Here is a 27,892-nt window from a genome sequence, read left to right on the forward strand (position 1 = left end):
TTTAGATGGAGTCTCACTCTGTCTCCCAGGCTGGAGTGCAATGGTGCGATCTCAGCTCACTGCCTCCCAGATTCAAGCAATTCTCCTTCCTCAGCCTTCCGAGTAGCTGGGATTACCGGTGCCTGCCACCATGTCCAGCTAATTTTTGTATTTTTAGTAGAGATGGGGCTTCACCATGTTGGCCAGGCTGGTCTTGAACTCCTGACCTCAGGTGATCCACCTGCCTCGGTCTTCCAAAGTGCTGGGATTACAGGCATGAGCCACTGCACCCGGCCCTGGCCTGGTTATTTTTTTAAAAACCCACAGTAAACACTAACATTTCCAAATAGGTTAAAATAAATTTTTATTAAATGTTAGAAGAAATTTATATACAATTCACAAATTCTTTACAAAGAATCGCCAATCTTTGTCCAAGTTTGTAGTAGTCTCTATACAGATTCAGAAATTCTGCTGTGAAACAGGGTTTATAAAATATTTCTTTTAGAAAGCATCACAATGCTAATTTTAGGCAAAATAATGTTTTAAAACTGAAGTCTTTGCATGGAGGTGAGCTCAAATACCCTTATTCTTTATTCCAGTGATGAAATAATGAGAAAAATAAACATTAAACTGACTTACTAAGAAAACAATGAATAAGTAATTCTGTAAACTTCTCGAATTCTCCTAAAATTATTTATTACTTTCAGAAGCAATACTATTGCAAGGTATCAACAACCATACTATGTGCCCAAATAAAATGAATGTCAGAAATAAAAATATTGTCACAAAGAAGCACCCCTTATTGGAAGTTGTATTGAATAAGTCTTATTACACTGAAAGTTTATGGCACAGACCATAAACTCAGATTCTCTTCACCAATAACAATTCATTTTGAAATGAGTAACTTCTCCTTTGTAGTGTTGCTGGTATAAAAAAAGATACAAGTTCAAAATATGCTGGCAACACACAAAAGAGGCCAATAGTTTTGGTCTTTGAGAGTACACCCTGCAGTTTAACAAAGACTGGCTTTGAATCTTCCATTCAAAAGCACACTTCTCTTCCAAAAGGATGACTGCCCAACTGATGCCATCCCAGACAGCAGATATCCCAACTACCAACTTGAAATGGCTGAACAAAGAAAACTAACCAATTACTTCAAAGATGGGAAGCAAAATCAATGTCAAAGTATTTAAAATCACAAGGAATTTTAAAATTCAATTTTTGAAAAATTTCCCCTGAGTTTTGGCTGCTTTTTATATATAGTCTCTAGTAACAGATGCATTCCATCGTTCCAAGTTGTACTTATAAATGCTATAATTCTTGGTGCTAAAAATAGGTAAGTTATGTCTTGAACAGCAAAGTGGTAGCAATTACATTTCATGGAAATCTTTGGTGAGATGCAGTCCTGCAGAAACTTCCTTTGTTTCCCTCCTCATAATGTGCCTAGAATCTTCAAGTTATCTTCAGAGGAGAAACCACAAGACCATAATGAAGGACAAGCAGACCATCCTGAAAAGGGAGAAAAAAAGACGATTTTGCAGTTCTTTCAAACCAGTAATGCAAATAATCAAATCAAAGCTGGCTTTTTTTTTTTTTTTTTTAATAATCTAACACTAAGGTGAAATTCTTTAATTTAAAGAAAATAAGTGGACCATATAGATTCTTATTCACCAAACACTCCTTGTGAATGTGCTTTTTTTTTGAGATGGAGTCTCACTCTGTTCCCAGGCTGGAGTGCAGTGAAGCAATCTCGGCTCACTGCAACCTCTGCCTCCCAGGTTCAAGCAATTCTCCTGCCTTAGCCTCCTGAGTCGCTGGGATTACAGGCACCCACCACCACACCCAGCTAATTTTTGTTTGTATGTATGTATGTATGTATTTTTCAAGTCAGATTCTTGCTCTGTTGCCCAGGCTGGAGAGCAGTGGTGTGATCTCTGCTCACTGCAACCTATGCCTCTCAGGTTCAAGCAATTCTCCTGCCTCAGCCTACCAAGTAGCTGCAATTACAGGTGCATGCCACCATGCCCAGCTAATTTCCATATTTTTAGTAGAGGGAGGGTTTCGCCATGTTGGCCAGGCTGGTCTCGAACTCCTAATCTCAGATGATCCTCCTGCCTCAGCCTCCCAAAGTGCTGGGATTATAGGCTTGAACCAGAACACCTGACCTGACACCCAGCCCCACTTTTTCTTTTTTTTGAAGACAGGGTCTTGCTGTGTTGCCCAGGCTGGAGTTCAGTGGCCAAATCTGGACTCACTGCAGCCTTGACCAACTGAGCTCAAGCAATCCTCCCACCTCAGCCTCATGAATAGCTGGGATGATAGACATGCACCACCACCAGGCTCACTTGTATTTTTTGTAGGAGACGGGGTTTCACCATGTTGCATAGGCTGGGCTCAAACAATCTGCCTGCCTCAGACTCCCAAAGTGACGGGATTACAAGCATGAGCCATCTAGACTAGCCTGTCAATGTGTCTTTTTAATGATTCTCAGGACCCAATTCTGAAACTATCATGTAGACACAGTCAATCAAACGATTCTCCAAAATGAACTAAAAGAGATACACTTTTCCTTCCACAGTGACTTTTTTTTTTTTTTGAGACAGGGTCTCACTCTGTTGCCCAGGCTGGAGTGCAGTGGTGTGATCATAGCTCACTGCAGCCTCAATCTCCCAGGCTCAAGTGATCCTCGAACCTCAGCCTCTCAACTAGCTGGGACCATACGCATGTGCCACCATGCCTGGCTACTTAAAAATTTTTTTTTTCCCAGTATAAACGAGGTCTTGCTACGTCACCCAGGCTGGTCTCAAACTCTTGAGCTTCAAGCAATCCCCCCATATTGGCTTCCCAAAGTGTGGGATTACAGGTGTGAGGCAAACATCCAGCTCAGACTTTTTTTTTTTTGAGACGGAGTCTGGCTCGTCACCATCGCCATGTTTGCCAGGCTGGTCTCGAACTCCTAATCTCAAATGGTCCTCCTGCCTCAGCCTCCCAAAGTGCTGGGATTACAGGCATGAACCAGAACAACTGACCCGACACCCAGCCCCATTTTTTTTTTTTTTTTGAAGACAGGGTCTTGCTGTGTTGCCCAGGCTGGAGTTCAGTGGCAAACCTGGACTCACTGCAGCCTTGACCAACTGGGCTCAAGCAATCCTCCCACCTTAGCCTCATGGCACGATCTCTGCTCACTGCGACCTCCGCCTCCTAGGTTCTAGCGATTTTCCTGCCTCAGTCTCTTGACCAGCTGGGATGACAGGGGCCTGCCATCACGCCTGGCTAATTTTTGTATTTTTAGTAGAGACAGGGTTTCACCACATTGGCCAGGCTGGTCTCAAACTCCTGACCTCAGGTGATCCGCCCACCTGTCTTCCAAAGTGCTGGGATTACATGCGTGACCTGCCGCACCCGGCCCTAGACTTCTTAATAGACTACTTAAGCATTAGATGTCCCAAAAAAAACTCAACTACTACAACGCATCACACATCTGTTCATTTCCACATAAATGCAGCTCACCACTATAATAATTGATTAAGCTTTGAAACACTTACTCATTTAATGAAAGCCTAAAATATATATGTTTTACTTCTTCCTTAAAGAATGCCCTCAGCTGGGTGCAGTGGCTCATGCCTGTAATCCCAACACTTTGAGTCCGAAGAGGGTGGATCACTTGAGACAGAGAGTTCAAGACCAGCCTGGGCAACATGGTGAAACCCCCTCTCTACTTATATAATTAAAAAAAAAAAAAAAAAGGAAAAAGAATTTTTAAAAAGAGTAATGAATGCCCTCGGGGCAGTTGGGCAACTTAACCCCCATACTATATGATTCCAGATGCTATGTATCGAAGTCTTTTTATCTCCTTTTTGTAGGGTTCTATCTCCTTTCTTGATACCAGGTCTTAATTCTTTGGCTCTCACCAAGGCTGCATCCGGCAAGCAATCTACCTTTTCTCTTTTTGAGATGGAGTTTCGCTCTCTTGCCCAGGCTGGAGTGCAATGGTACGATCTTGGCTCACTGCAATCTCCGCCTCCCGGGGTCAAGTGATTCTCCTGCCTCAGGCTCCCAAGTAGCTGGGATTACAGGTCGGCGTCACCACCCCCTGCTAATTTTTGTATTTTGAGTAGACACGGGGTTTCTCCATGTTGGTCAGGCTAGTTTGAACTCCCGACCTCAGGTGATCCACCCGCCTCGGCCTCCCAAAATGCTGGAATTATAGGCATGAGCCACCATGCCTGGCCATAATCCACCTTTTTAAGGGAATATTTCTAATTTCCTGCATAGTGGATAACTAGCTAAAAGGAAAGGTCATTGGGAAATGTGCCACAGACCTGAATTGAGCAACACAGAAAAGGGGTTGCAGCTCATATATCCTGTATTTCCAGTGCTGCTCTGGCTATTACTCTCTTTTGCTTCTTTGCTAAGCTTTTCCATGACTCCACTTCCTCAGTTCTCAACTCAGGGCAATCTGGTTTGTGTTCCTGGCAATTACAGTAAAAACTCACCAGAATTCTAGAAAAAGGTTCACAAATTCAAGTGCCCACAAGTGCCAGGACAGTAACATAAATGAATACATAATTTAGGTATGTGAAGTCAATAGGGAATGTTGAAGATCAGTGGTAAACCAGAGAGAGCAGATGTCCATCTAAAGAAATTTAAACTCAAGGCCAGGTGCAGGGGCTCACGCCTATAATCCTAGTACTTTGGGAGGTCAAGGCAGGTGGATCACCTGAGCCCAGGAGTTCAAGACCACACTGGGCAACATAGTAAGACCCCATCTCTACAAAAAATACAAAAATTAGCCAGGCATGGTGGCACATGCCTATATTTCCTGCTACTCAAGAGGCTGAGGTGGGAGGATCACTTGAGCCTGGGAGGCAGAGGTTGCAGTGAGCCAAAATCATGCCACTGCACTCCAGCCTAGGTGACAGAGCCAGACCCTGTCTCAAAAAAAAAAAAAAAAAAAAAAAAATTAAACTCAAGGCCAGGTGTGGTGGCTCACGGCTCATGCCTGTAATCCCAGCACTTTGGGAGGCTGAGGCTGGAGTATCACTTGAGCTCAGGAGTTCAAGACCAGCCTGGGCAACAAAGTGAGACCCCCATCTCTACAAAAAATTTAAAAATTAGCCAGTGGCACACCTCTGGTAACTAGCTACACGGGAGGCTGAGGCAGGAGGATCGCTTGAGCCCAGGAGGTTGAGGCTACAATGAACCATGTTCATGCCACTGCACTCCAACCTGGGCAACACAGCAAGATTACACAGCAAGACCCTGTCTCAAAAAAAAGAAAGAAAAAAAGAAAGTTTGTTTATTTCATTCATTTATTATTTTGAGACAGGGTCTTGCTCTGTTGCGCAGAGGAGCATGAATGATCAGAGCTCACCACAGCCCTGAATTCCCAGGCTTAAATTGATCTTGCCACCTTAGCCTCCCAAGTAGCTGGGACTACAGGTGCACACCACCATGTCCTGCCAGTTTTTGTATTTTTTGTAGCGACAGGGTTTCAGCATGTTGCCCAGGCTGGTCTCAAACTCCTGGGCTCAAATGACCCTCCTGCCTCGGTTTCCCAGAGTACTGGGATTACAGGCATAAGCCATGCCTAATCTGAGTACATTCTGTGATGCTTGCACAATCATTAAATCGCCTAACAATGCATTTCTCAGAACATATCCCTATTGTTAAGTGACGCATAACTGCATATGTATTTGTAGACTTAATGACTATGGTTCATTGTGGAAATCTTTATTGAATTTTTAAAAATAAAATTAATTAAAATGTTCTTTTTGGCCGGGAATGCTGGCTCACACCTGGAATCCCAGCAGTTTGGGAAGTTGAGGCAAGCAGATCACTTGAGGTCAGGAGTTCAAGACCAGCCTGGGTGTCTAGGCTGCTGCAGTGGCAAAGACCTCATGGAGAACCTCTACTAGGGCAGTGCGGAGAGGAAACATGGGGTTGGAGCCCCCAAACAGGGTCTCCACTGGGGAACTGCCCAGTGGTGCTGTGAGAAGAGGGCCACTGTCCTCCAGATCCCAGAATGACAGATCCACTGACAGCTTGCACCCTGTGTTTGAAAATGCCATAGGCACTCAACACTAGCTCGTGAGAGAAGCCATGGGGCCCAAATCCTGCAAGGTCACAGGGTTGGAGCTGCTCAAGGCCTTGAGAATCCACCCCTTGCACCAATGTACCATGGATGTAGGGTGGGGAGACAAAGGAGATTTTACAGTTTTTTTTTTTTTTCTGAGACAGTCTTGCTCTGTTGCCCAGGCTGGAGTGCAGTGGTGTGATCTCTGCTCACTGCAACCTATGCTTCCCAGGTTCAAGCAATTCTCCTGCCTCAGCCTCCCAAGTAGGTGGGATTACAGTAGTGTACCCATGCCTGGCTAATTTTGAACTTTAAGATTTAATGAGGACCAGGCATGGAGGCTCACACCTATAATCCCAGCACTTTGGAAAGCTGAGGCAGGCAGACTGCCTGAGCCCAGGAGTTTGAGACCAGCCTGGGCAACATGGTGAAAACCCCATCTCTACAAAAAAATACAAAAATTAGCCAGGTTTGGTTATGTGCACCTGTAGTCCCAGCAAGCTGGGAGGCTGCAGTGGAAGAATCACTTGAGCCCGGGAGGCAGAGGTTGCAGTGAGCCTATCACGCTACTGCACTCCAACCTGAGTGACAGAGAGAGAGACTCCATCTCAAAAAGAAAATAAATAAATAAAAATTAAAAAATTAATGGCTGCTGTTCTGTGTTCCAGAGTTGCATGGGGCATATAGCCTCATTCTTTTGGCCAATTTCTCCCTTTTGGAATGAGAGTTATTTGCCCAATGTTTATACCCCCATTGTATCCTGGAAGTAACTAACTTGTTTTTTATTTGACAGGCTCATAGGCAGTAGCAACTAGCCTTGTCTCAGATGAGACTTTGGAATTTTGAGTTAATGCTGGAAGTGAGTTAAGACTTTGGCGGGGACTATTGGGAAATCATGATTGTATTTTGAAATGTCAGGACGTGAGATTTGGGCGGGGGGGCATGATTTGGGTGGAATGATATGGTCTGGATCTGTGTCCCCACCAAATCTCATGTTGAATTGTAATCCCCAATGTTGGAGGTGGGGCCTGGTGAGAGGTGATTGGATCACGGGGTTGGATTTCTCATGAATGGTTTAGCACAATTTCCCCTTGTGTGATATAGTTGTTTAAAAGCGTGTAGCACTTCCCTCCTCATTCTCTCTCTTGCTCCTGGTTCCTATCATGTCTTTGCCTTCAGCCATGATTGGAAGCTAAGCTGCTATGATTCCTGTACAGCCTGCAGAACTGTGAGACAATTAAACCTGTTTTCTTTATAAATCACCCAGTCTCAGGTATTTCTTTATAGCAACATGAGAATGGACTAATACATTATGTGAATTACATCTTAACAAAACTGTTATTTTAAAAAACAGAGGTCAGGCATGGTGGCTCACACCTATAATCCCAACACTTTGGGAGGCTGAGGTGGCTGATTGCTTGATCTCAGGAGTTCAAAACCAGCCTGGGCAACATGGCAAAACCCCATTTCTACAAAAAATTTTAAAAATAGCCAGACGTGGTGCTGCACATCTGTAAAGTCTGTAGTCCCAGCTACTTGGGAGGCTAAGGTGGGAAGATATCAATTGAGCCCCCCAGGTTGAGGCTACACTGAGCCGTGATTGTGCCACTGCATTCCAGGCTGGGCAACAGAGGGAGACCTTGTCTTTTTTTTTTTTTTTTTGAGACAAGAGTTTTGCTGTTGTTGCCTAGGCTGGAGTGCCATCGCGCGATTTCAGCTCACTGCAATGTCTGCCTCCCAGGTTCAAGCAATTCCCTGCCTCAGCCTCCCGAATAGCTGGGATTACAGGCGTCCGCCACCATGCCCGGCTAATTTTTTGTATTTTTAGTAGAGGTGGGGTTTCACCATGTTAGCCAGGCTGATCTCAAACTCCTGACCTCAGGTGATCCCCCCACCTCAGCCTCCCAAAGTGCTGGGATTACAGGTGTGAGCCACCACACCTGGCCTGACCTTGTCTTAAAAAAAATAAAAAAGAAAGAAAGAAAATAAAAAACTAATCTCTGGTGACAAAATCAGAACAATGGTTGCCTTGGTGCTATGGAGAAGAATTAACTGGGAAGGAGCATGAGAGAACTCTCTGGGAGTGACAGAAAGGTTCTGTATGTGAAGGAGGGGTTTGAGTTAAACAGATAGGTATTTGTTGAAACTCACGCATTTCATTATATGTCAATTAAAATATATCATATGTACATTATGCACATATAACTATGCATGTGTGTATATTTTCTGCTTCTTCCAAGGAATTGTATAACTTACATTAAGAAAATAATTCTTGGGAACAGATTGTGAGGACAAGAAAAAAAGATAATTCTTATAATATTCATATCTTCTTTTGAGCAGTTGTTCCACTGAGACAAATGAACATAGGTAATGATACCAAAAAAAAAGAATTGTATTTCTTTTCTTTCTTTTTTTTTTTTGAAAAAGGGTCTCACTCTGTCACCCAGGCTGGAGTGCAGTGGTGTGATCATGGATCACTGCAACCTCAACCTCCCAGGTCAATCGATCTTCTCCCCCTTCAGCCTCCTAAGTAGTTGGGACTATAGGCATGTGCCACCACACCTGGTTAATTTTTGTATTTTTTTTGTAGAGATGGGGTTTCATCACATTGTCTAAGCTGGTCTTGAACTGTTGGACTCAAACAATCCCCCTGCCTCAGCCTCCCTGTGGGACCACAGGTATGCACAACCATGTCTGCTAATTTTTCTATCCTTTGTAAAGACGGGATTCGCTATATTGCCCAGGCAGTCTTGGAACTCCTGGGGTTAAATGATTCTCCCATCTCGGCCCCACAAAGTGTTAGGATTATAGGAGCAAGCCACTATGCCTGGCCAAGAATTACTTTTCTTTTCTAAACGAAGTCTTGCTCTGCCGTCCAGGCTGGAGTGCAGTGGTGCGATCTTGGCTCACCGCAATCTCTGCCTCCTGGGTTCAAGTGATTCTCCTGCCTCAGCCTCCCAAGTAGCTGGGATTACAGGCACCCGCCACCACGCCCAGCTAATTTTTGTATTTTTAGTAGAGATGGGGTTTCAGGATGTTGGCCAGGATGGTCTCAAACTCCTGACCTCAAATGATCTGCCCACCTCTGCCTCCCAAAGTGCTGGGATTACAGGTGTGAGCCACTGTGCCCGGCCTCTTTTTTTTTTTTTTTGAGACATGGTCCTGCTCTGTTGCCCATGCTGGAGTACAGAGTCACTCATGGGTCATTGCAGCTGCGACCTCCCGGGCTTGAAGTGATTCTCCCACCCCACCTCCCAAAGTGCTGGGATTATAGGCATGAGCCACCACCGCACCTAGCCACATTTCTTGTCTTTAATAAAGATCTTTACCATATGTTTTCTATACTTAGATACACAAAATGTTTGTCCTTGTGTTATAATCACCCACAACATTTAATACAACAAACCACACAATCACATAACCTAGAAACGTGCATCACACCACACAGCCCTAAGAGGGAGCAGAAACCTGGATTTACCCAACAGGCCAAGACTGTCAGCCAGGTGTGGTGGCTCATGCCTGTAATCCCAGCACTTTGGGAGATTGAGGTGGGCAGATCACTTGAGGCCAGGAGTTTGAGATTAGCCTCGCCAACATGGTGAAACCTCATCTCTATTAAAAATACAAAAATTAGGCCGGGCGTGGTGGCTCAAGCCTGTAATCCCAGCACTTTGGGAGGCCGAGACGGGCGGATCACGAGGTTAGGAGATCGAGACCATCCTGGCGAACACGGTGAAACCCCGTCTCTACTAAAAAAAATACAAAAAACTAGCCGGGCGTGGTGGCGGCGCCTGTAGTCCCAGCTACTCGGGAGGCTGAGTCAGGAGAATGGCGGGAACCCGGGGGGCGGAGCTTGCAGTGAGCTGAGATCCGGCCACTGCACTCCAGCCCGGGCGACAGAGCCAGACTCCGTCTCAAAAAAAAAAAAAATACAAAAATTAGCTGGTGTGGTGGGACATCGATAGTCCCAGTTACTTGGGAGGCTGAGGTACTAGAATCACTTGACCCCAGAAGGAGGAGGTGCAGTGAGCCGAGATCAGGCCACTGCACTCCAGCCTGGTGACAGAGCAAGACTGTCTCCAAAAAGAAGGAAAAAAAAAAAGTCACAGTTGGGCGCGGTGGCTCACACCTGTAATTCCAGCACTTTGGGAGGCTGATGTGGGTGGATCAGGAGGTCAGGAGATCGAGATCATCCTGACTAACGCAGTGAAACCCTGTCTCTACTAAAAATGCAAAAAATTAGCCAGGCGTGGTGGCAGGCACCTGTAGTCCCAGCTACCTGGGAGGCTGAGGCAGGAGAATCCCTTGAACCTGGGAGGTGGAGGTTGCAGTGAGCCAAGATCATGCCACTGCACTCCAGCCTGTTGACAGAGCGAGACTCCGTCTCAAAAACAAAAAAAAGTCACAACTGTCTAATTTACACAACAAGTAAGGGCTCCAGGACCAATGATCATCAGCTACCCAAGTACCAAAAAATTGTGCTTCTGAAATCTCTTGATGTTGATTCTGGCACAAAGAGCAAATGATGCCCTATGTGTGCCACTCACAGCAGAAGCCCTTTTTATCCCAATAATTGTATTTCTAGCAAACAAAAATTTGTTTGAGAGTTCATCAAATCTTCATTAGTACTTCATAAGCTTCTCCGAGTCATATAGCTCTTAAAACAATCTTTGTGGCCAGGCGCGGTGGCTCACACCTGTAATCCCAGCACTTTGGGAGGCTGAGGCTGGTGGATCACCTGAGGTCAGGAGTTCAAGACCAGTCTGACCAACACGGAGAAACCCCGTCTCTACTGAAAATACAAAATTAGTTGGGCGTGGTGATGCATGCCTGTAAACCCAGCTACTCGGGAGGCTGAGGCAGGAGAACTGTTTGAACCCAGGAGGCGGAGGTTGCGGTGAGCCAAGATCACACCATTGCACTCCAGGCTGGACAACAAGAGCGAAACTCAGTCTCCAAAAAAAAAAACAAACAAAAAAAAAACAACAATTTTCCACGATAGGTTCAGAAATACATTAGAATATGTGGTCCTGTTTTCTCTTCATTAAACTTGTAGATCCTACCTTGGTTTTTATTATTTTGACTAGGAGACTTCACATTATAGGTTACTTAAAACATCAAAATAGTTAGCTTGAGTTCTTACCTACTGAACAAGAAAAGCTATGTGAATCTCTAGAGCAGGGGTGTCCAATCTTTTGGCTTCCTTGGGCCACACTGGAAGAATTGTCTTTGGCCAACATAAAATATGCTAACACAGGCTGGGCGGAGTGGCTCACCCCTGTAATCCCAGCCCTTTGGGAGGCCAAGGTGGGTGGATCACTTGAGGTCAGGAGTTTGAGACAAGCCTGGCTAACATGGTGAAACCCCGCTTTGACTAAAAATACAAAAATCAGCCAGGTGTGGTGGCACATGCCTGTAATCCCAGCTACTAGGGAGGCTGAGGCAGGAGAACTGCTTGAACCTGGGAGGCAGAGGATGCAGTGAGCTGAGATAGTGCCACTGCACTCCAGCCTGGGCAACAGATCAAGACCCTGTCTCGAAAAAATGAATAAATAAAAATAAAATATACCAGTACAAACAGTAGCTGATAGTAAAAAAAAAAAAAAAAAAAAAAAAAGCTCATCATGTTTTAAGAAAGTTTATGAATTTGTGTTGGGCCCCATTCAAAGCTATCCTGGGCTACATGTGGCCTGAGGGCCACGGGTTGGACAATTTTGCCTCTAAAGCCTAATAAGTACATGCAAGTTTTTCTTGAAATGTCCTTTTGGATAGATTGGCCTAGAAGCCTTCAAAATTGTATTATAGCACTGGACAGGGGGAAAAAAACAAGGCTTTTAGAATCAGACTGCCTAGAATCTGAGCCCTGTCTCACCCACTGACTGTGGGAAGGTATATGTCCTTACTGTAACTCAGTTTCCTTTATCTTTAAAATGGGAAATAAAAAACTGCCTGCTTTCTTAGAATAATTATGAAGAATAAATAAGCTAATCTACATAAATTACTTAGAACAGTACCTGACACATAGTAAACATTTGATAAATATTAAATGTGTAGGTAATTTTTTTTTTTTTTGAGACGGAGTCTCGCTCCGTCGCCTGGGCTGGAGTGTAGTGGCCAGATCTCAGCTCACTGCAAGCTCGGCCTCCCGGGTTTACGCCATTCTCCTGCCTCAGCCTCCCGAGTAGCTGGGAATACAGGCACCCGCCACCTCGCCCGGCTAGTTTTTCGTATTTTTTAGTAGAGACGGGGTTTCATCGTGTTAGCCGAGATGGTCTCGATCTCCTGACCTCATGATCCGCCCTTCTCGGCCTCCCAAAGTGCTGGGATTACAGGCTTGAGCCACCGCACCCGGCCTAGTGTAGGTAATTTTAAGACAACTGTAGAATATTTATGGAAACTTACTGAGAAATGGAACTTTGTTTTTTCACTAACTTATCTGTTAGACCTGGATATGTCTAGAACCTACCTGCATTGCTGCATCACCTATTGCACGTCGGATTTCCCTTAGAGTTTGATACTGCTCCAACAGGTGATCACCACAGATGATATCTACCTATGGACATGAAGAGAGTATTAGATTGATTTGTTGTTTCAAAATACCATCTGAAGAAATGAAGAAAAAAATCAACATAAATTGTTTACAAACTAGATTTTGCAATTTTATTTTCGACTGATTAAACACTCCTGAAAAGAGAGTTTTAGAAACTTTTTACAGAAGTAAATAAGGTAACATGGGAAGAGCATTAGAGGATACAGCAGGACAACAGCACAGTACAACTGATATTCAAAATGATTTCCCTGAATCTCAAAGAAATTAAGTCATGCTGGATGTATTCAACATCAGGTAGCACAGGAAAGTATATCTTTTTAAATATCTGTGATAAAAATCATTAAGGCCAGGGGCAGTGGCGCACGCCTGTAATCCCAACACTTTGGGAGGCAGAGGCGGGCAGATCACCTGAGGGTAGGAGTTCCAGACCAGCCTGGCCAACATGGTGAAACCCTGTCTCTACTAAAAAGGCAAAAATTAACTGGGCATGGTGGTAATCATGGTGCCTATAATCCCAGCTACTCGGGAGGCTGAGGCAGGAGAATCACTTGAACCCAGGAGGCGGAGGTTGCAATGAGCCGAGATCACGCCATTGCATTCCAGCCTGGGCCACAGAGCAAGACTCTGTCTTTCAAAAAAAAAAAAAAATCATTAAAAGGTATTAATCCGTAAAAAGGCAATTATCCATTATTTGAAAAAATTCTCTTATGAGGAATATCTCATTTTCCAACAATGCCATATAAATCATAGTACAACACTGAAAGTTCACACTAAGGAAACTGTTTTGTAGATGAAACAATTTCAACAAGTAATTGCAAAGCTCCAAGATATATCTTTTTTTTCCCCCCAAACAGGGTGTCACTCTGTCACGCAGGCTGGAGTACAGTGGCCCAATCATAGCTCATTGCAGCCTCAAACTCCTAGGCTGAGGCAATCCTCCCACCTTAGCAACCCAAATAGCTGGGACTAGAGGTGTGCACCCCCACATCTGGCTAATTGTGTGTTTTTCTGTTTGTTTTTTATTTTTGAGATGGAGTCTCGCTCTGTCGCCCAGGCTGGAGGGCAGTGGCGCAATCTTGGCTCACAGCAAGCTTCGCCTCCTGGGTTCACGCCATTCCCCTGCCTCAGCCTCCCGAGTAGCTGGAACTACAGGCGCCCACCACCATGCCCGGCTAATTTTTTGTATTTTTAGTAGAGACAGGGTTTCAGCGTGTTAGCCAGGATGGTCTAGATCTATCTCCTGACCTCGTGATCTGCCCGCCTCGGCCTCCCAAAGTGCTGGGATTACAGTTTTGAGCCACCGCGCCCAGCCAACTGCGTGTGTGTGTGTGTTTTTTTCAATTTTTGTAGAGACAGGGTCTCTGGTATATGCCCTGAGTAGCTGGGATTACAGGTGCATGCCAGCACATCTGGCTAATTTTTGTATTTTTAGTAGAGACGGGGTTTCACCATGTTAGTCAGGCTGGATCTCCTGACCTCGTGATCTGCCCACCTCAGCCTCCCAAAGTGCTGGGATTACAGGCGTGAGCCACTGTGCCTGGTCGAGCTTGCTTGTTATACTTGAACAACTAATAAATGCAAGGATGTCCTATGAAGAAAAGTGGATGATAAGCAATATTTTTCTCTACTACCAAAATGGAAAGAGTTGGAACTGAAGACTCTAATATTTCTCCTATCTTCAGCTTTTCTCTGATACTAATAGATTGCCATCAGTGGCAGTAGGAAATGGATACTAGCCTGGCACAGTGGCTAACTCCTATAATCCTAGTGCTTTGGGAAGCTGAGGCAGGAGGATTACTTGAGGCTCGCAGTTTGAGACCAGCCTGGACAACATAGCAAGACCACAACTCTTTTTTTTTTTTTTTTTTTTGAGACGGAGTCTCGCTCTGTCGCCCAGGCTGGAGTGCAGTGGCGCGATCTCGGCTCACTGCAAGCTCCGCCTCCCGGGTTCACGCCATTCTCCTGCCTCAGCCTCCCGAGTAGCTGGGACTACAGGCGCCCACAACCGCGCCCGGCTAATTTTTTGTATTTTTAGTAGAGACGGGGTTTCACCGTGGTCTCGATCTCCTGACCTTGTGATCCGCCCGCCTCGGCCTCCCAAAGTGCTGGGATTACAGGCGTGAGCCACCGCGCCCGGCAAGACCACAACTCTTAAAAAAAAAAAAATAAATAAGATGGGCATGGTGGCATGTGCCTCTAGTCCTAACTACTCAGGAGGTTGAGACAGGAGGCAGGACCAACCAAGCCCAGGAAAACCTCAACGTTGCAGTGAGCCATGATTGTGTCAATGTACTTCAGCCTGGGCAACAGAAACAGACTGTCTCAAAAAAAGAAAAAAAAAAAAAAAAGAAATGGACAGTAAATCAAATGTGATTAGAGCTGGAGGTGTGAATCACTATGTATCGATATTCAGTTAGCATTAACAATGTCTACAACATCACAAAACAAAAATAATTGCATGAAATCCTAGCGAGTTATTTCTTCAGTGTGCTAAAGGTAATCTCACAACTTTACCTATTCTTTTACATATAAGTACTGTACCTGACAAGCTGGATCAAGACCCATTTTTCTTCTGAGGAATTTTTCTACATGTCCAATAGTTGCTTCTCCTGAAACTCGAACAAACTTCTTTTCCAATGGCTACAAAAATAGATAGATAAAACTATTTTTAGGTTAAATATACCTGTACATGCATGAGATGTATGTATATATATGTAATGTGTAAACATTAAAGAAAATTTTACAGCAAAGATGATGCAATAGACTCTTGAAAAGACTTACTATGAAGCAAGTTAGTATACATATCAGAGAAGAAAAATGGAAATTCTGCTTAGCTTTCCCTTTCTGAAAAGTATGTCAACAATTTTTCTAAATAGGCTTGGTTTATTTTAATGTTTCATTGAAAAAACAAAACTCAAGAGTAAAATTTATTCATTCATTTCAAGTACTGAACTTACACTTCAAAGACACAGAGAAAACACCCAATACCAAATGTCTAAAACAACTTCGAGGCTGGGCATGGTGGCTCACGCCTGCAATCCCAGCACTTTGGGAGGCAGAGGCAGGCAGATCATTTGAGGTTAGGAGTTCGAGACCAGCCTGGCCACCATGGTGAAACCCCATCTCTACCAAAAACATGCAAAAAAAATTAGCCGGGTGTGGTGGCATGCACCTGTAATCCCAGCTATTCAGGAGGCTGAGGCAGGAAAATCATTTGAACTTGGGAGGTGGAGGTTGCAGTGAGCCGAAATCACACCACTGCACTCCAGCCTGGGCGACAGAGCGAGACTCCATTTCAAAATAAATATATAATTAAATAAATAAAACAACTTTGTTTCTTCAACATAAAAACTACAAGGGGCTAGGTGAGGTGGCTCACGCCTGTAATCCCAGCACTTTGGGAGACCGAGGAGGGTGGATCACCGGAGGTCAGGAGTTCCAGACCAGCCTGACCAACATGGAGAAACCCTGTCTCTACTAAAAATACAAAATTAGCCAGGCATGGTGATGCATGCCTATAATCCCAGCTGAGGCAGGAGAATCACTTGAACCTGGGAGGCAGAGGTTGTGGTGAGCCAAGATCGTGCCATTGTACTTCAGTCTAGGCAACAAGAGCAGAACTCCGTCTAAAAAAAAAAAAAAAAACCAAAAAACAAACAAAAACAAAAACAAAAAACTGCGAGGAAGAAAAAACAAGATGGAGAAGGAATGGCGAGACTAAAAAACATTAAGAGGTGTAAATGACAAACACATTAACCAATTACAATGTATGGACCTTACTGAATCCTGATTGAAAAACTATCAAACTATTTTCATGGGATAATGTAGGAAATTTAAATAGTGCATGAATATTTCATCAAGGGATTATCTGTAGTATCATTATTATGTTGCCATAAACAGATACTTAACATGAATTTATAATTATTGGAGTGGTGTGTACATGGGGAGTTCATTATACTATTCTGCCTACTTTTGTGTAAGTTAAAAAAGTTTCATAATAAAGGGATTTCTTTTTCCTTTTTTTTTTTCTTTTTTGAGACGGAGTCTCGCTATGTCGCCCAGGCTGGAGTGCAGTGGCGCAATCTCAGCTCACTGCTAGCTCCGCCTCCCAGGTTCACACCATTCTCCTGCCTGTCTCCCGAGTAGCTGGGACTACAGGCGTGCGCCACCACGTCCAGCTAATTTTTTTTTTTTTTTTAGTAGAGACGGGGTTTCACTGTTAGCCAGGATGGTCTCAATCTCCTGACCTTGTGATCCGCCCGCCTTGGCCTCCCAAAGTGCTGGGATTACAGGTGTGAGCCACCAGGCCTGGCCATTAACTTAATTTAATTTAATTTAATCTATTAAATTAAATAAATAAAAATGTATTTATTTATTTCACTTTTTATTTTGAGTGAAAAATAAAAAGATCACTATCTAGACATATGTGGCTGGAATGTGGGACACAACAGTTTGAGGTGTAGGAAGTGATAAGTAGATGACAGAGTTTGAAAATAAAAATTAATGCCTACCTAGCTCCCATCTCTCTGAGACAACTAAGGATGCTACGACCTCATGCAAATGAAAAGCTGAAGTAATCAGAACTAAACAGTCCCTTTCAGGAAAAGTACAAAGTGTTTTTCTAGGACTTACAGACTGGGAGCCTAGAATGGCTACCCAGGGAACCAAGGCACATATTTGTTCCATGTTACAGCACTCAGCTTTCCTATCTGTAGAGTAGTTTGTTCTTAAGAACTTTCCTGACTAAAACTCATAGAGTATATATTAGATAGGTATTTTATTTTTCTAGGTGTCTTGGGCTTGCTTGTTATACTTGAGCAACTGATAAATGGTCTGCCCATTATTACCACAGTACAGCATATAGAATAGGTGTTGAGCGTAGGCACTCCAGGCACAGACTACCTGGGCTCAAACTTCCTGGTTCTGAGTAGCTGGGACTACAGGCGCCCGCCACCGCGCCCGGCTAATTTTTTGTATTTTTAGTAGAGACGGGGTTTCACCGTGGTCTCAATCTCCTGACCTTGTGATCCGCCCGCCTCGGCCTCCCAAAGTGCTGGGATTACAAGCGTGAGCCACCGCGCCCGGCCTGGTTCTGCCATTTTCTAATAGTGAGTCTTTGGGCAAGTTCCTGAACTTGTCTGCGTCTCTATTTGTAAAATAGATAAAAATAGCACCTGCTTCATACAATTATTATGAAAATAAGTTAATGTATGTAAATAACTAATAAAAATACCTGTCACATAGTAAGCACTGAAGAGTTGTTAGTGTTGTAAGCCATTTGTCTCTAAGATTATTTGTATCATTTTGCTCTTCATGTAAAGGATTTTAACTTTGTTTTCTATTTTTGAGATGGAGACTTGCTCTGTCACCCAGGCTGGAGTGCAGTGGCGCGATCGTGGCTCACTGCAACCTCTGCCTTCCAGGTTCAAGCGATTTTCCTGCCTCAGCCTCCCAAGTAGCTGGGACGACATGCGTGTGCCATCACACTAATTTTTGTATTTTTAGAAACGGGGTTTCACCATGTTAGCCAGGATGGTCTCGATCTCCTGACCTCATGATCCGCCCACCTCGGCCTCCCAAAGTGCTGGGAATACAGACGTGAGCCACTGCACCTGACAGATTTTAGCTTTTGAGACGGAGTCTCACTGTCACCCAGGCTGGAGTGCAGTGGTGCAATCTCGGCTCACTGCAACCTCTGCCTCTTGGGTTCAAGTGATTCTCCTATCTCAGCCTCCCAAGTAGCTGGGACTACAGGCACCTGCCACCACGTCTGGCTAATTTTATATTTTTAGTAGAGATGGGGTTTAATCATATTGGTCAGGCTGGTCTCAAACTCCTGACCTCAGGTGATCCACCTGCCTTGGCCTCCCAAAGTGCTGGGATTACAGGCATGAGCCACCGCACCCGGCCCCAATTTCTTAAACCCAGTAGAAAATGATTTTATTGTTTTATAGGGCTGTCATTACTAAAAGAGAAAACTAAAACAAAATTTTCATGAAAAAAATGTAACCAGTGATGGGCTCAAACAAAAATTCTAACATAAGCATATACATATATATGTTTTTGAGATGGAGTTTCCCTCGTTGCCCAGGCTGGAGTGGAATCACGGGGTCTTGGCTCACTGCTACCTCTGCCTCCCGGGTTCAAGCGATTCTCCTGCCACAGCCTCCCAAGTGGCTGGGATTATAGGCGAGCCACCACACTAATTTTTGTATTTTCAGTAGAGACAGGGTTTCACCACGTTGGGCAGGCTGGTTTCAAACTCCTGACCTCAGGTGATCCGCCCACCTCGGCCTCCCAAAGTGCTGGGATTATAGGTGTGAGCCACCGTGCCCAGTCAGTTTTTTTGTTGTTTGTTGTTGAGACAGAGTCTCGCTCTGTCACCCGGGCTGGAGTGCAGTGGCGCGATCTTGGCTCACTGCAAACTGCCTCCTGAGTTCACGCAATTCTCCTGCCTCAGCCTCCCAAGTAGCTGGGACTACAGGCGCCTGCCACCATGCCCGGCTAATATAGTAGAGACGGGGTTTCATCATGTTAGTCAGGATGGTCTCTATCTCCTGGCCTCGTGATCCGCCTGCCTCAGCCTCCCAAAGTGCTGGGATTACAGGTGTGAGCCACCGTGCCCGGCCTGTTTTTTTGTTTGTTTGTTTTGAGATGAAGTTTTGCTCTATTGCCCAGGCTGGAGTGCAGTGGCGCAATCTCAGCTCACCGCAGCCTCTGCCTCCAGGGTTCAAGCAATTCTCCTGCCACAGCCTCCTGAGTACCTGGGATTACAGGCATGCATCACTATACCAGGCTAATTTTTGTATTTTCAGTGGAGACAGGGTTTCCCCATGTTGCCCAGGCTGGTCTCAACTCATAACTTCAAGTGATTCTCCTGTTGTGGTCTCCTAAAGTGCTGGGATTACAGGTGTTAGCCACCACACCTGGCCAAGCATATATTGTTTCAACCAGATACATTTTTATATCCCCAAAATGTTTGCACCAAGCAAATTACAAACAATGCTTCTATTCAAAGTTTCTACTGAATCTTGGCTTACGTATTTAAAAAAAATCAACAGCTTTATTGAGATGTAAATTCACATACCATTAAATTTACCCTTTAAAAGTGTACAATTAAACGGATTTTAGTACATCTACAAAATTTTGCAACCATCACTGCTATGTAATTTCAGAATATTTTCATTACCCTAAAAAGAAGCCTGGCTGGGCAAGATGGCTCACGCCTGTAAATCCCAGCACTTTGGGAGACTGAGGCGGGTGGATTACCTGAGGTCAGGAGTTCGAGACCAGCCTGGGTAACATGGTGAAACTCCGTTTCTACTAAAAATACAAAAAATTAGCTGGGTGTGGTGGGGCACACCTGTAATCTCAGCTACTTGGGAGGCCGAGGCAGGAGAATTGCTTGAACCCAGGAGGCAGAGGTTGCAGTGAGCCCAGATCGTGCCATTTCACCCGAGTGGTTGACAGAGCAAGACTCCGTCTACAAAAAAAAAAAAAAAGAAAGAAACCTGTACCTCTTGGCAGTCACTCCCCATTCAGCCTCTTCCCCAAGTCTCTGTCAACCACTAATCTGTTTTCTGCTCCTGTGGATTTTCTTGTTCTGCACATTTCAGATAAATGAAATCATATAATATATGGATGGCCTTTTGTGACTGGCTTCTTTTCCTTAGCATCATGTTTTCAATGTTTACCCATGTCAGACCATGTATCAGCACTTCGTTCCTTTTTACTGTCAAATAATACTCTATTATATGGAAATAGAACATTTTGTTTATCCATTCATCAGCGAATAGGTTATATACATTGTTTTCAATTTGGGGTTATTATAATGTTTTTTGAGATGGAGTTTCACTCTTTTGCCCAGGCTGGAGTAAAGTGACATGATCTCAGCTCACTTCGCCGAGTTTTCCACTCTCCCGGTTCAAGTGATTCTCTTGCCTCAGCCTCCCAAGTAGCTGGGCCTGGCTAATTTTTGTATTTTTAGTAGAGATAGGGTTGTGGCATGTTGGCCAGGCTAGTCTCATACTCCTGACCTCAAGCAATCCACTCGCCTTGGGCTCCCAAAGCACTAGGATTACAGGCATGACCCAATGTCCCCAGCCCAATTTGGGGTTATTATTTAAAAAATTATATTTTTCGGCCGGGCGCGGTGGCTCACGCCTGTAATCCCAGCACTTTGGGAGGCCGAGGCGGGCGGATCACAAGGTCAGGAGATCGAGACCACGGTGAAACCCCGTCTCTATTAAAAATAGAAAAAATTAGCCGGGCGCGGTGGCGGGCACCTGTAGTCCCAGCTACTCGGGAGGCTGAGGCAGGAGAATGGCATGAACCCAGGAGGCGGAGCTTGCAGTGAGCCGAGATTGCGCCACTGCACTCCAGCCTGGGGCACAGAGCGGGACTCTGTCTCAAAAAAAAAAAAAAAAATTATATTTTTCAAATCAAATCCAAATAATGTGTATACAATGTAATTAACTTATATGTCCCTTGAGTTACTTTTATCAATAGGTTTCATCTGTAGGTTTATTCTTCATCTCTTTCCTTTTTAATTTATTTGCTGAAGAAACAGAATTGGTTGTCATGTAGTTTTCCACTATCTTGATCTGGCTTATTATATTCCTACAGTTCATTTAATATATCTCTCTTTTTTTTTTTTTTTTTTTTGAGACGGAGTCTGGCTCTGTCACCCAGGCTGGAGTGCAGTGGCGCGATCTTGGCTCACTGCAAGCTCCGCCTCCCGGGTTCACGCCATTCTCCTGCCTTAGCCTCCCGAGTAGCTGGGACTACAGGCGCCCGCCACCTCGCCCGGCTAGTTTTTTTTTTTTTTTGTATTTTTTAGTAGAGACGGGGTTTCACCGTGTTAGCCAGGATGGTCTTGATCTCCTGACCTCGTGATCCGCCCGTCTCGGCCTCCCAAAGTGCTGGGATTACAGGCTTGAGCCACCGCGCCCGGCCTCTTTTTTTTTTTGAGACGGAGTCTTGCTGTGTCGCCCAGGCTGGAGTGCAGTGGCACAATCTCGGCTCACTGCAAGCTCTGCCTCCCAGGTTCACGCCATTCTCCTGCCTCCACCTCCAGAGTAGCTGGGACTACAGGCGACCGCCACCACGCCTGGCTAATTTTTTTTGAGGGTTTCACCATGTTAGCCAGGATGGTCTCGATCTCCTGACCTCATGATCCGCCCACCTCGGCCTCCCAAAGTGCTGGGATTACAGGCGTGAGCCACCGCGCCCAGCCTAATACATCTCTTTGTCCCCTGTATTTCTTGTAAATTAGTAATTAAATCTAGAAGCATAATCACCTTCCTATATGTTTTGGCAAGAACCCTTCAAGGTGGTATTGCTATCATGTTTTTTCATGTGTGAGAATCACAGCTATATATTCTGGGTTGCACATGTGTTTTTGAGGAAGCAGTAGACTAATACTTTATCTCTTCTTTTTTTTAAGACAGTCTTACTCTGTCACCTAGGCTAGAGTGCAGTGACACAATCACAGCTCACTGCAGCCTCAATCTCCTAGGTTCACGTGATCCTGCCACCTTAGCTTCCTGAGTAGCTGGAACTATAGGCCCATGCCATCATGCAGAGCTAACGTTTTTATTTTTTATAGAGACAGGGTATTCCTATGTTGCCCAGATTGGTCTCGAACTCCTGGCTCCAAGCAATCCTCCTACACTGGCCTCCCAAAGTACTGGGATTACAGATGTGAGCCAACGAACCTGGCCTAATATTTCAATTCATTCTCTAGTTCTTTCTTCATGAGGTTTTAAAATTCTGTTGGACTGACTACTGCAAGTTATTAGACAGACATCTTCAGGGAACACTGGTAGCATATATCCCTGTGCTTAAACCATACAAAAACCTATCTGCCACTATCCCACCCACCACATGGCTACGAGAATTTCCTAAAGCTAAACACCACCAGTTTGATGTTTTGCAACTTAGAAGAGGTTCAATGCTATCAAAAATCATGGGGATTTATGTTCGGATGTAGTGGCTCACACCTGTAATCCCAGCACTTTGGGAGGCACAGGTGGGTGGGTCACCAGAGGTCAGGAGTTTGAGAATAGCCTGGCCAACATGGTGAAACACCGTCTCTACTAAAAATACAAAATTAGCCAGGTGTGGTGGTTCATGCCTATAATCCCAGCTACTCAGGAGGCTGAGGCTGGGTTCAAGAATCACTTGAACCCAGAAGGCGGAAGTTGCAGTGAGCCGAGATTGCGCCACTGCACTCCAGCCTGGGCGACAGAGGAAGACTCCATATTAAAAAAAAAAAAAAAAAATTGTGGGGACTTAAAACTGCATTCCCTCTATCACATCAGTCTCTGAGACACATGTATAATATGCTTCATCCAGAGAATTACCTATCAATTCCTATGCTTTTTTTTTTTTTTTTTTTTGAGACGGAGTCTGGCTCTGTCGCCCGGGCTGGAGTGCAGTGGCTGGATCTCAGCTCACTGCAAGCTCCGCCTCCCGGGTTTACGCCATTCTCCTGCCTCAGCCTCCCGCGTAGCTGCGACTACAGGCACCCGCCACCTCGCCCGGCTAGTTTTTTTTTTATATTTTTTAGTAGAGTCGGGGTTTCACCGTGTTAGCCAGGATGGTCTCGATCTCCTGACCTCGTGATCCACCCGTCTCGGCCTCCCAAAGTGCTGGGATTACAGGCTTGAGCCACCGCGCCCGGCCCCTATGCTTTAATTCATGTCTCTGAGCTAGTGTGTTCATAAAACAGTACAGTATATCCAACTAGGTATAATTCACCTAATTTTCAGTACAGGCTCGACAAAGTCACTGAAAATCTGAACAGATCAAAGTCACCTATTCCTTGTATATTTACCTCCCAAGTAACTATAAGGTCTGATTTACCCCCTTTTTTAAAAGTTACCTTTTCCTGATGACTCGCATTATATTAGTAACACTGTATACAATGGTACCTGTGATTTTGGAATCTTTAAATCAACTCTGAACTTAAATATGTTACAAAGGAGTTCATTCTTACCTCTAAAACTTCAGTGAATAATTGAAGTAACAAGTAGGGCAAGATAACTTGAGCAAAAAATGTTACATGCAAATAAAATTTTAAGCTCACATTTAACTCAAAATGCCAATTACGCAAAAAATGTTTTGAGACATTTTTTATCACTAAATTAACATAGCATTTGGATTTAGTTTTAAAAAGTATTCACTTAATTTTCCTTAGACTACTGTTCTGAATGAACAAATTCCTACTTAATAACTTTTATTCATAAATCTATAAAATATTATTAAATGTACTTCATATTTAAATAACTTTATACAATCTCCATTTGGTTGCTAATGTGACTCGAATTTGTGTGCTACAGAGTCCTCTTGTGAAATGAATGAAAAAAAAAAGTAAAATACCTTAAAATGTCCCGTGCCTTCATTAGCACTGAAAAATGAGAGCAAAATTAATCAATATTTAATACTTTAAGCTATATGTTTAATCATAAAACAACATATATATTTGAGAAACATCAATTCATTGTAATTCTAAAACACGGTCACCTGAAGTTTTATGAAATAAACAAATGTAATTGTCATTTCTGCCACCTAGTGGTTAAGGCAAAGGCAGTTTTATGCAGTATTTTACACTACTTTCTATACTTAATTTCAGAAGTTAAAAGTATATTCTTTGTTTTTTGATGGAAAATATGAGAATTTACTTATTTCTTCCAGCTTTATTAGGGGATAATAGACAAATTAAAATTGTGTATATCTATAGGTTTTAAGATGCATATATACCATAAACTAATAAAATCAAGCAAATTAATATATTCATCAGCTCACATACTATTTTACTGTAGTGAGAACATTTAGGATCTACTCATCAATTTTCAAGTATATAATACATTATTAACTGTAGTCATCATGATGTACAATAGATCTCCAGGAAAAAGTATATTCTTAAATATTAGATTCCCCCTCATCCTGCATTTAGCATCCTAACATTTTACAGCTTAAAGTCTGATTTCGTGTTTGTTTTTCTTTTAATCATAATTAATGTGATTTTTCTCTCTATAGTAATGTTTACAAAATAAAATTTCTTACAAGAAGGCTGCTCTGCTTCCTATTGCTTTTCTTGCAGAATAATTACCTGGACATAATTTTACTGTTTCCTTTTCACCTAGAAGCCTACAGATTTCTTGGTTAAATCAATTACTTTTAAGCCATGAGGGAGACAAAGGGATCTAACTTTTTGTTGAGAAAGTACTATGTGCCAGGCATTGAGTTAGGTATTCATATATTGTGCATGTTTTTCATTTAGTTCTCACAATAGCCCTGCTAATCAGGTATTAGTACCCCTTTCTACAGACAAAAAAAAATTAAGCTCACAGAGGTCATAACTTGCTTTGGGTCACACAGAGCTGGTAGGTAATAAAACTGAAATTCAAACTCAGGTGTGCCTAACATCAAAGCCAATATTCTTTCTTCCTTATGTTGTGAAGATTAGACAAGTTCACAATTGCATCATTTCCAAAGTATTCTTTTTCTTTCATTTTTTTTTTTTTTTTTTTTTTTTTTAAGACATAGGGTCTTGCTCTATCACCCAGGCAGGAGTGTAGTGGCTCACTGCAGCTTCAACCTTCTGAGCTTAAGTAAACTTCTTGCCTTAGCCGACCTGAGTAGCTGGGAGTACAGATATGTGCCACAATGCATGACTAATTAAAAAAAAAAAAAAAAAAAATTAAGAGATAGGGTCTCACTATGTTGGCCAGGCTGGTCTCAAAACTCCTGGCCTCAAGCCATCCTCCTGCCTTAGCCTCCCTGTGTACTGGAATTACAGGTGTGACCCACCACACCCAGACTCCAAAGCACTCCAGCCTGGGCAACAGAGCAAGACTCCGTCTCCAAAAAAAAAAAAAATTTAAAAAATAAAAAGAAAAAAGTAAGAGAGATACAGAAATATATAATTTATATATTACAAATAAACCTATAAATGATTTATTTTATATATTATATCAATATATAAATGTAAACTGTAAATCCGTAAATATACATATAAATATAAAATATACACATAAATAGAATGCTAAATTATCTTAGAGTTATAAAATAAAACATCCCATTCATTATAAGAATTATCTCGGGCCGGGCGCGGTGGCTCAAGCCTGTAATCCCAGCACTTTGGGAGGCCGAGACGGGCGGATCACGAGGTCAGGAGATCAAGACCATCCTGGCTAACATGGTGAAACCCCGTCTCTACTAAAAAAATACAAAAAACTAGCCGGGCGAGGTGGCGGGTGCCTGTAGTCCCAGCTACTCGGGAGGCTGAGGCAGGAGAATGGCGTGAACCCGGGAGGCGGAGCTTGCAGTGAGCTGAGATCCGGCCACTGCCCTCCAGCCCGGGTGACAGAGCGAGACTCCGTCTCAAAAAAAAAAAAAAAAAAAAAAAGAATTATCTCTGGCCGGGTGCGGTGGCTCAAGCCTGTAATCCCAGCACTTTGGGAGGCCGAGACGGGCGGATCACGAGGTCAGGAGATCGAGACCATCCTGGCTAACCCAGTGAAACCCCGTCTCTACTAAAAAAATATAAAAAAAAAAACTAGCCGGGCGAGGTGGCGGGCGCCTGTAGTCCCAGCTGCTCGGGAGGCTGAGGCAGGAGAATGGCGTGAACCCGGGAGGCGGAGCTTGCAGTGAGCTGAGATCCGGCCACTGCACTCCAGCCTGGGCAACAGAGCGAGACTCCATCTCAAAAAAAAAAAAAAAGAATTATCTCTGTAGAATACATGGTACATGGGCATCAGCCTCTGCCTGAACATCAAAAGACAGCTTTTGATATTCAGCTTAACTGACAAGTCAGCAATTTCATTTGTGGGTGACTTTGTTAGAAATTGCTTGCTTGCGGCCGGATGCGGTGGGTCACGCCTGTAATTGCAGCACTCTGGGAGGCCGAGGTAGGTGGATCACATGAGCTCAGGAGTTTGAGACCTGCCTGGCCAACATAGTAAACCTCCGTCTCCACTAAAAATACAAAAATTAGCCAGGCATGTTGGCACATGCCTATAATCCTAGCTACTCGAGGGGCTGACGCAGGAGAATCACTTGAACCTGGGAGGCGGAGGTTGCAGTGAGCCGAGGTCGTGCCACTGCACTCCAGCCTGGATGACAGAGCCAGACTCCATCTCAAAAACACACAAAAAATTACTTGCTTCCACTTAATCAAACAGCTTCACCCAGTAACATATACCTAGTAGTCATAGTTTTGTTTTCTGATATTGTGAATCAGACCAATTTTTCTTTTACTTGGTAGCCCTTTAAAGATTTTAAACTAATTTGAGGGACTTACCATTGCTTTATTTCCAAATGAAATATTTTTGTTCCTTCTGCTACCACATAGGACACATTTTCAAACTTTTACCATTCTGGTTATACCTGTTTACCAATATATCTCTTAAAATATGGTATCCAGAGCTGAACACAATACTCAATACTAAGGCAGTATAGAGTGGCATACTACTCTCAGGTTTACTAAACATCACTGAGCTTAAAATGGCATTAAATTTTTGCTGTATCACACATCTCGTAAAACCCCATTTTCTTTGGTATGCAGGTGTGTATGTATTATAGCACCATGGACCACTTAACTTTTATTTTTGAATGACCCTGCATTATTTTAGTAGTCATATTGATAATAATTTAGACTTAAGAATATCATATGTTGATTCCTACAACAGTCCTTTGAGTTGCTATTGTAACCTCCAGTTTAGAAATACAGAAACTGATGATCAGTTCAGAGAAGTCACATCCCAAGGGTTACCTACCCTGAGTTAGTCTTCAAAACCTATACTTTTTTGACATACCATGAGGTCTGTCTTGGGTTATTTCTTTTTATAATCTACACATAGAAACTATAGAACAAAAAGGATAAGAGACTATCTTAAGATCATAAAGCCGGGCACAGTGGCTCACGCCTGTAATCCCAGCACTTTGGGATGCCGAGGTGGGTGGATAACCTGAGGTCAGGAGTTTGAGACCAGCCTGACCAACAAGGAGAAACCGCATCGCTACTAAAAATACAAAATTAGCTGAGCGTGGTAGTGCATGCCTGTAATCCCAGTTACCCGGGAGGCTGAGGCAGGAGAATTGCTTGAACCCAGGAGGCAGAGGTTGCAGTGAGCCGAGATCATGCCACTGCACTCCCGCCTTGACAACAAGGGCAAAACTCTGCCTCAAAAAAAAAAAAAAAACAAACGGTCAGGTGCAGTGGCTCACACCAGTAATCCCAGTACTTTGGAAGGCCAAGGCAGGTGGATAATGAGGTCAAG

General features: G+C 43.7%; 1 protein-coding gene, 2 long non-coding RNA genes and 1 other non-coding gene across 5 annotated transcripts in view; 1 reads left to right on the forward strand and 3 right to left on the reverse strand.

Annotated features, from left to right (window-relative positions):
* Positions 1-326: 326 nt before the first annotated feature.
* Positions 327-27,892, reverse strand: part of PCGF6 (polycomb group ring finger 6) — a 41,000-nt gene continuing 13,434 nt past the window's right edge. For both annotated transcript variants that reach the window (NM_001194611.2, XM_001113708.5), the window contains 4 exon segments: positions 327-1,488; positions 12,522-12,608; positions 15,147-15,245; positions 23,988-24,015. In NM_001194611.2, the coding sequence (NP_001181540.1) occupies positions 1,432-1,488; positions 12,522-12,608; positions 15,147-15,245; positions 23,988-24,015 (271 nt within the window). In that variant the 3' untranslated portion in view covers positions 327-1,431.
* On the reverse strand, positions 10,486-10,618 carry LOC114670223 (U11 spliceosomal RNA). The gene has a single exon (XR_003719705.1). It is a non-coding gene; the product is annotated as a U11 spliceosomal RNA (small nuclear RNA).
* On the forward strand, positions 16,612-27,819 carry LOC144331328 (uncharacterized). Its single transcript, XR_013398381.1, has 2 exons — positions 16,612-16,747; positions 26,206-27,819. It is a non-coding gene; the product is annotated as an uncharacterized LOC144331328 (long non-coding RNA).
* LOC144331327 (uncharacterized) lies at positions 21,271-22,764 on the reverse strand. The gene is made up of 2 exons (XR_013398380.1): positions 22,196-22,764; positions 21,271-21,561 (listed from the first exon to the last, which is right to left on the reverse strand). It is a non-coding gene; the product is annotated as an uncharacterized LOC144331327 (long non-coding RNA).

This window comes from Macaca mulatta, chromosome 9 (assembly GCF_049350105.2).
Source record: "Macaca mulatta isolate MMU2019108-1 chromosome 9, T2T-MMU8v2.0, whole genome shotgun sequence".
Taxonomy (NCBI): domain Eukaryota; kingdom Metazoa; phylum Chordata; class Mammalia; order Primates; family Cercopithecidae; genus Macaca; species Macaca mulatta.